This window comes from Colobus angolensis, unplaced genomic scaffold (assembly GCF_000951035.1).
Source record: "Colobus angolensis palliatus isolate OR3802 unplaced genomic scaffold, Cang.pa_1.0 Scaffold11, whole genome shotgun sequence".
In the NCBI taxonomy this organism is placed as follows: domain Eukaryota; kingdom Metazoa; phylum Chordata; class Mammalia; order Primates; family Cercopithecidae; genus Colobus; species Colobus angolensis.
The window spans coordinates 6,421,161-6,429,713 of record NW_012112030.1 but is presented as its reverse complement, the minus strand read 5'-3'; the positions used below and the strand labels follow the sequence as shown (position 1 = coordinate 6,429,713).

Here is an 8,553-nt window from a genome sequence, read left to right as displayed (position 1 = left end):
CTGGCTCCCCGGGAGCCCGGACTGGCCGGAGCCCGAGCGGTGGCAGCGCTGGGAGCCCCACGCGCCGAAGGGAGCGGACCGGACAGGACGGCCCTAGAGGAGGTGCTGCCGCCACAGTAGCAGGGACCGGAGTCTCGAGCCGCGGCCTCCCGGACCGTGCTGCCCAGGCCAGCTCAGGGAGAGCCGGGAGTACGAAAGCCCCACCCTCTGGGGCACCCCGGGAGCGGAGGCGGGAGCGGGGACGCGAGCAACCTCTCCCCCTGTTGGAGAGAAAAGACCCTTACCACTCGGGTGAGGGAAAGAAGAGACCCGTGGGGGGACGCCGCTCTTCTGCCTAGAGGCGAGGAAGACCCCTGTACTGGCCGGGGAGGAGACCCCCAGAAGTGGAAAGAGGGGGAGCTTTCCGCAGAGAAGCAGAGTGAGACCACCCTAGCGCGCCCCCGCCCCTCCAAACACACACTCTCAACAGTTGAGGACTTTCGAGGCAAAGAGAGAGAGGGCTCTGCCTATGGAGTAGGCACCCTCGGCCCACCGGTATTCACAGGGCACAGGAGTCCTTACGTTCAGAAGCCACTCCAGGGAAGGAAGAGGAATCGGCTTTCAGCCTTCTGGAGAGGGGAAGACCTCCCCCTCAACTTCCTCGTGCCTAGACAGTGGAACGGGGTAGAGCCCCTCCGCTCAGATCTCCAGCAGACAGAAAGAGCCCTCCAACTCAGAAAGATCCCGTTTGGGGGGGAGGGGAACTCCCCCAAGGGGGAGGAGACAACTCCTGGTTGGGAGAGGCTCCTCCCCTCCTCCCCAGGGTAACAAGCAGGGTGTGGGGGGTGTGCCACCTTCCCCAAGTAGGACCTCCTTCTCCTCCTCCTCCTCCCTTGGCTCCTCATCCTCAGGGGACCAAGTTCCCCTCACCAACTTGGGAGGCTCAGCCAAGTACAGAAAGAGCCACTGAGGATGAGAGTCGTCACCTGCCTCTGAAGAGGGGAGTCCCTCCAGCCCCACACTCCAGTACCAAGTGGTTCCCTCCCTTTGCCAGGGGAACCTTGGAGACAGGTTAGTGCTTTCTTTCATCTTCTCTCTGTCATCGTCTGGCACTAGTGGGTGTACCGGGTTGAGCTGGTGGATCGTGGGTTTCACTACCGGGGAAGACAGAGTGATGACTCAGAAAATCCAGTGGGAAATGTGATCCAAGGGCCTCCTGGATTTGAACTCACATCTTGCGGCAGAAGCTCTGAGAAATGGGTTTCTTAGTGTTTGGGGACTAAAGGGATGGGATTCATTTTAGGTCCCTTAGGGAAGTGGATGTTTTCATGCTGAGGAAAAGGGATACCAGAAAACGGCTGCATTTTGAGAACATGCGTACTGTGTACACAACCTAACCAGTGGTAAGACTCCCATACGGCCCTTTACCCTTGGGCCTTTTCACCTGGAGAGCGGGTTCTCATGAAAATCACGGTGGCATCTGGTGTCCTGGCCTTGCCCAGGGCATGCCGAGGTCAGCTTAGTGTTCACCAGAGGTGTTCTCTCCAGCTTACTGCAATTACTGCTCCCTTGACAAGAAAAGCAATCTGTTCCTGCTCATCCTATCTCAGATACCAAGAAGCCTCCTCTCCTGACATTTCCATTGCTAGCTGGATGTATGCCTCTGCCCATAAAATCCAAAGGGAAAATGGGAATCCCACATGTTCGGAGGCGAGAAGAAAGTGTGCAGGGGAATGCCAGCTCCTGGGTTGAAGCGCTTCCTGGATGCTGGCCCTGTACCACTGCCCCAGTCTCCTTCTCAGCTCCTGTTTTTTGCTCACAATTCTTCAGGAAAAAGTAGATCCTGGATACGAAGGGAGGAGGGCTGCTGCTCCACTTCTCTCCAGATTTCCACCTAAACAAGTTGACCACTGGAGAGATTTCACTTTTGAGGAGTATATAAAGTTTCCTTCCAGAAAAGTACCTAATAGTCTCATCCTCTCCCTTCCTGTTTCTTGTTCAGTTCTGAGTTCCCGGAACCTTGTGTCAAAGTTTTCCTTCATAAGCTAGGGAATTATCAAAGTCCAGAATCTTCAGAAAAGGCAGGAAAAGGGTACCAGGAAATCCTCCCCTGAAGCCTGGGCTGTTTTTAGGAGAGGTCACTGGCTGGGTGTCTGCTTTCCTGCCTCGCCATTAGCAGATACCTTATCTTTTGTCTCATAGCAAGGACAAGTTGTGAAGGAGGCTTCATCTGAGTTGGCCTTTCATATTTCCTCCTCTTTCTGGGGCATGGGTGAGGTCTACCTAAGTTCCTGAGCACATTCACTTGTCCTGGAAGCTACTGGTGGTATACGAGATAGGGCACAGGTTTGTGTGGCTGTGCTGTAGGACAACATGCATATACTTCTTAATTCAGGTGAGTGTGGCTCTCTCTCTTTCAAGTGGGTAAGTGTGTGGAGATAGGTACTTATGTGCTTTTCAGACTATACTCCAGTTACCTAGAATTGTGTGTTTCTGGTGGGCCTCTAGAAGCAGGTGCCCCCTGTTCAAGGACATGGAGAGGTGGTAAAGATGCCCACCTGAGGGGAGAGGCTTGGCCTCCCCCAGCCAGTGGGAGCCCTCATGACGGTCTACAGGACAGTCCTTTAAGCAGCAGGGCAGCCCAGTCTCAGGTTGGGATCATTTCTTCTAGGACTAATAAGAGAGCTTCATTGCTGATACTGCTGCTCTCAAAAGGATGAGGATCCTTGACTCCTAACTCCGGAGCTCCCTCCCCCACCTTTTACAAAAGAGGCCACTCTGGTTAACAGCAGCCTGTTTCTTATAAAGTACTTCACCAGATGCTGGCCTGCACCTGCCTGAATGGCTCAGGGTGAACTATATCACAACACCTCCAAGTCCGCCACTGCCACACAGTTTAACTGGTCGTTTGGACTGAGTTCCCTAACCCTCCTTGCCTCTCTGGAATCAGTTAGAAGCAAGGTAGGTGGCTACTGAGTGGGATGAACTGTGGTTTGGAGAGTACTTTCCCAGACCATGTTTTATGACTACACTTAGTTCTCCCTGGAAGATAAGAGATGATAGTCCCTCATTCCTTCATCCTTGGAGTCTTCCTGATTCTAGCATTATCTAGTACTGGGTGGTTATCTCCAAAGGAAAAGTTTGAGATTCCAACATCCTGAAAACCATTGCAGACTCAGTGCAGGCTTTGTAATGCAAACCACTGCAGGCTTGCTGCTTCCACTCCTATCTATAGTCTGTCAGTTTGCTAATTTTTAATTTTTAGTATTCTTATTTTTCCCCATTCAAAAACAATAGCTACATTTATTTAGCACTTACAAAGTGCTCTAAAAATATTAACTCGAGGTAATCCTTACAGCAATCAAAATAGTGGAGCTGGGATTGAAACTCAGGCAGCTTGACCAGGCGCGGTGGCTCACGCCTGTAATCCCAGCACTTTGGGAGGCTGAGACGGGCAGATCATCTGAGGTCAGGAGTTTGAGACCAGCCTGGCCAACATGGTGAAACCCCGTCTCTACGAAAAATACAAAAATTAGCCGGGCATGGAGTCAGGCGCCTTAATCCCAGCTACTTGGGAGGCAGAGGCAGGAGAATCGTTTGAACCTGGGAGGCTGAGGTTGCAATGAGCTGAGATAAAGCCATTGCACTCAACCTGGGGGACAAGAGGGAGACTTCTCTCTCAAAAAAAAAAAAAGAAAAGAAACTCAGGCAGCCTAACTCCTCATGTGCTACACCTAGCCACTGCCCTCTTTGTTCTGGCATTCTGTATGGGGCAGCAAGTTATCACATGTTAATACCTGACATTGGCATTAGAACAATTAGTGGCCTTTCAGATAAAATGGGAAGAAAACTGAGCCTGTTATTGTGGATCTTATATGTTTCATCCAGGATCAGTCTTTCACTCCCAGAATGTCTATCTGTCTGTTTTTCTCTGCCTTTCTCCCAGTTCTGTAGTCTTCATTAGACGTCCTGTGGATGTGATGGAGCCTGCCCTTTGGCTGCCTTTCCCAGCTTCTGTGGGTATTTCCTTTCAGTCTTCCAGCTCACAGAGAAGAATGTGGCCTGACTCGGGTTCTGCCCAAGCCCCGTGGCACAAGGCCCACCTGGAGAGAGAGGTCTGGGTAACTAGGTTGGTTGGACTGAAAAATGGAAGTACCTCTTGTTTGCCTTTCTAATAATAGCCCTGAACATTAGCCTCACGCCATTATTTTGGGGAGCATGGAATGTGTGGCAGCCACGAGCTCATTAAGTTTCATTCACTTCCCTCCAGGGACGATGCTTTGGCAGGGTTTATGAATTCATCTCTTTTATTGAAGGGGAAAACTGAGGCATCAAGACTTCACTGGGGGCCTGGCATGGTGGCTCACACCTGTAATCCCAGCACTTTGGGAGACTGAGACAGGTAAATCACCTGAGGTCAGGAGTTCAAGAACAGTCTGGCCAACATGGTGAAACCCCGTCTCTACTAAAAATACAAAAATTAGCTGGGCGTGGTGGCACGTGCCTATTATCCCAGCTTCTCGGGAGGCTGAGAAAGGAAAATCGCTTGAACCTGGGAGACAGAGGTTGCAGTGAGCCGAGATTGCGCCACTATACTCCAGCCTGGGCCACAGAGCAAGGCGTTGTCTCTTAAAAAAAAAAAAAAAAAGGACTTCATCAGAGAGGCAAGGGATGATTAGGGACAGTCCAGGAGGATTTGGAATAGAACCAAGGAGCCTCAGTCTCTGAGGCTGTACACACTGGGCTGCCCTTCACAAATGGGGAAGTGAAGAGGGTGAGGAAGTGGAATGGGTCAAAGGAGAATGGTGCTGAAAGATCAAAAGGATCAGATGCTACATACTGCTTGTAGCTGGTGAGATTTGAATATATTTTGAGTGCTGGGGGCTGTATCTGGAGGGCTGACTGGAAGGGGGCTGGAGAAAGGTTGAATTTAACTTCAGTGTCCTAAGCTGGTGCTGGGGTAAGGGTAGGGAACGGCATAGAACAACTTGCAGAAGGCTGAGAGTGCTTCCCTTTCAGGCACTCACTGTGATGGGCATGTACCAAGTGGGTTCTTCTGTAAGCCCTCTAAACACTTTAAATCCACTCTCATGCCCCTGTCTAATGTTGGAAAAATTGTTTCAAATGAAATATCAACTGAAGGCCTCTGTGCTCTTAAGATGAAATTTCCTAGGGATCTTTAGAAGGAGATAATAGGGAATAGGGCAGAACTACTTTAGGGACCTCCCCATCTGGGGAGGACCCAGGAGGACCCTGGTCATTGGAAACCTGCTCATTGGCATGCCACTCTTTAGTGCGGATGACCCAGCTACAGGACTGTGATCCTGCTACAAGTACCCTGCTATAGCCCAGGGGCTGGGGTGTTTTGACTTAGTAGTATTGGAAGGTGTGAGGTTCCTGGAATGATTAAGTATTCCTGTTAGTTTCCAAGTTTCCATGGTTAGGGCAAGGTGGTAGTGGGATGAAGAGGAGGATAGTGGGAGAGAAGCTAAGGATAAAGGGGAAACGCTTTATGACCCTATTTATAAACATGCCATCCCTCTCCCTCCGCCCCTTTTCTCCTGTCCAACAATTCTTGGGTTACAGTTGGGTCTCTTGCCGCCCCAGCCCCTGAGGCACTAAGGTGTTTCCTTCAGCCTTGTGGAGTGGGCATGTTGCTGGTTAGGAGCACAGGGCTGGGTACCTGTGCACACAAGCAGATTGCCATCTGCGTGGGTGGGCCTTGGGGAGAGGGGAGCGAGTGAGAATGCTGACCCCTAGGAGAAAAGCTTAAGGGTCAAGGGCAGAAGAATCACTACCTAGGATAGAAGAGGGAGCTGAGACCCTGAAAGATGTGCTGGGGTCAGGAGAGAGGGGGACATGGTCCGATCTGCTGTTGAGTTTTAGACTGCAAAGTGTGTGCATCTGTTGTGTTTTATGGATATGCTTGTGCATATATCTAGCTGTGGATTTAGAGATCACTTACATCATATGTTTCTGTTCAGGATTCTGAACTTTGAGGCGGTCTAGTCCTGGCTCCTCTGGAGAAATGCCCTGGTGGGACTGAGGAAGACAATGTTAGCTGGAATCTGGCGGCTGTGCAGGCACAAACCTGTTAGGCAGCAAGTGCTTAGGGGTTGCTGGCATCAGCTCTAGGGGAGTGCCAAATGGCTACCTACTGCTTCCTGCCAGCCTTTCTAGACCCTGCCATACAGATAGCACCCTTCGTTCTTCACCTTCCCTCAGCAAGACGTCGCTGTAGCTATACCTCTCTGCTGGCAAGAGCGCCCAGGCAGTGTGGGTGGCAGCAGGGCGTGCAAACATCAGGCGTAGGCGGTCTGGCAGCTCCAGGAGTTTGCATGGAGGTGCAGCGAGCGTGCCTGCCTGGCTGGGAAGGAAGGAGGGAGGAGGAGGGTGGAGAAGGGGAGCCAGCTCCAAGCCCCAGAGTGGCTATTTTTAGCCAGGCTATCTGATTGTTACCCGTAGGCACACAGCTGGGTGTCTCCCTGGCTGGGTGAAGCCCAGCAGGCTGAGAGGTGGGAGGTCCTTGTGGATGATTTCTTCCTGGTGTTGGTGTCTGTGGGCGGGAGCATGCAAGGGGTAGCTTAAAAAGTGTGAGGGCAGCTGTGTACTCAGGATGTGTGGCTTCTGTGTGTGACTTTGTGCTCTGGTGGTAATGTATGCTGTATATGTAGTCGTGATCTCTGTGTATGTGCTTCACTGTTTATGTGTCTGTCTGCTGGTTGTCATGTATAATTTATGCCTGGGATATATCTAATATGCCTCAGGTGCACATGTGTGTGAGATAAAAAGGGCAAGTGCTCGTAATATATCTAGTAGGAAACGTCTTTAAAAGTGTTGGTGTGTGCTTCATCCTTGTATGTTTGTATTTAGGTAGACCTTTTCTTTACATGGACATTCATGCCATCTGGATGGCGTATGAAAATACAACAGGTGTCACATGATTGGAGAATGGACTTTAATTTCACCTGCTAAGTGGGGTTTTCCTTTTTTCAAACTCATTCCTACATAGTTTAAAAATACTATGTTGTAGGGCTATAAGTAAGGTGAATGGAGGAAATAGCTCATTTTGGTGTGAAGTCTGATCTCTTTTAGTCCTATATGGAGAGGCCTTTTGGCCGTGCTCCACGTTAAGCTGTAGGGTAACTAGCAGTCCATCATCTGGTAGATAGATCTGCTTGGGGATTCTGGGAACACCTGGTAGAAGGCCATGCCATGGGTGTCTTATGGGAATGAGAGTAGGAAGAAACTCTCCTTCCCTCATACAAAAGGATTTGAGTATTACTTGCCCCCAGTATTTTTGTCTCCTCTTTGTCTTCTTCTCTGCAGAACCCAGAAGTACCATGGCTTCTGACCTAGAGAGTAGCCTCACCTCCATAGACTGGCTTCCCCAGCTGACCCTCCGAGCTACCATTGAGAAGCTTGGAAGTGCCTCCCAGGCTGGGCCTCCCGGGAGCAGCCGCAAGTGTTCACCAGGCTCACCCACAGATCCCAATGCCACCCTGAGCAAAGATGAGGCAGCAGTTCACCAGGACGGCAAGCCACGATACAGCTATGCCACTCTCATCACCTATGCCATCAACTCCTCTCCAGCCAAGAAGATGACTCTCAGCGAGATTTACCGCTGGATCTGTGATAACTTCCCCTATTACAAGAATGCTGGCATTGGTTGGAAGGTGGGAATGCTTCTGTAATTTTGGCTTAGATTTAGCCTTCAACAACCTTTTTCTCTACTTTTGTTTCTTCCTGTAACCTGTTCAGTTTACTCTGGCTTGTCTCAGAGATGTGAAAACTTAAAATCTCATATGTTCTGCCCCCTACTGTTTTTCAGAGTTGAACAACTTTTATAAGGTATGTTAGGGAAGCTCCAAGCCATTAAGTATAGTGATGGGGATGGCGGGACACTGTTGCTTATCACACCCTCTTCATTTTTTTTTTTGAGACAGAGTCTCGTACTGTCGCCCAGGCTGGAGTGCAATGGCATGATCTCGGCTCACTGCAACCTCCACCTCCCAGGTTCAAGCGATTCTCCTGCCTCAGTTTCCTGAGTAGCTGGGATTACAGGTGCCCGCCACCATGCCTGGCTGATTTTTTTATATTTTTAGTAGAGACAGGGTTTCGCTATGTTGGTTAGGCTTGTCTCGAACTCCAGACCTCATGATCTGCCCGCCTCAGCCTCCCAAAGTGCTGAGATTACAGGCATGAGCCACTGTGCCTGGCCCACACCCTCTTGTCTTCTGATCCCTCAAAGAGGATATTCATTCATTTCACAAATGTTTATTACCATTCTACGATGTTCCAGTCACTATGCAAGGCATGGCATCACTCCTTCCTACCTAGAGGTAGGAATCTAATCTAGATCATCAGATTTCCATAGCTCCGTTGCACAGTCATCATCTTTTGAAAAGCTGCATTCCAAGAAAAATAATAATATAATTAGATTCTTTACCAACAGCAGGCTACCAAGCAAGTAATGAGAAGCTAAGTTGTTTGGCTGGAGATGAAGAAAGAGGGGGCTCCTCTCCCAAGCAAAGAAGGAAGGCTGATATGCTCAATTTTTTTTTTTTTTTTTTT

The 8,553-nt window shown here is 50.0% G+C and overlaps 1 protein-coding gene across 1 annotated transcript in view; it reads left to right on the top strand.

The window, feature by feature from the left end:
- Positions 1–807: 807 nt before the first annotated feature.
- Positions 808–8,553, top strand: part of FOXJ2 (forkhead box J2) — a 22,483-nt gene continuing 14,737 nt past the window's right edge. The window contains exons 1-2 of the mRNA XM_011955616.1: positions 808–1,050; positions 7,309–7,655. Of these exons, the coding sequence (XP_011811006.1) occupies positions 7,323–7,655 (333 nt within the window). The 5' untranslated portion in view covers positions 808–1,050; positions 7,309–7,322. The remainder of the gene's footprint in view (positions 1,051–7,308; positions 7,656–8,553) is intronic.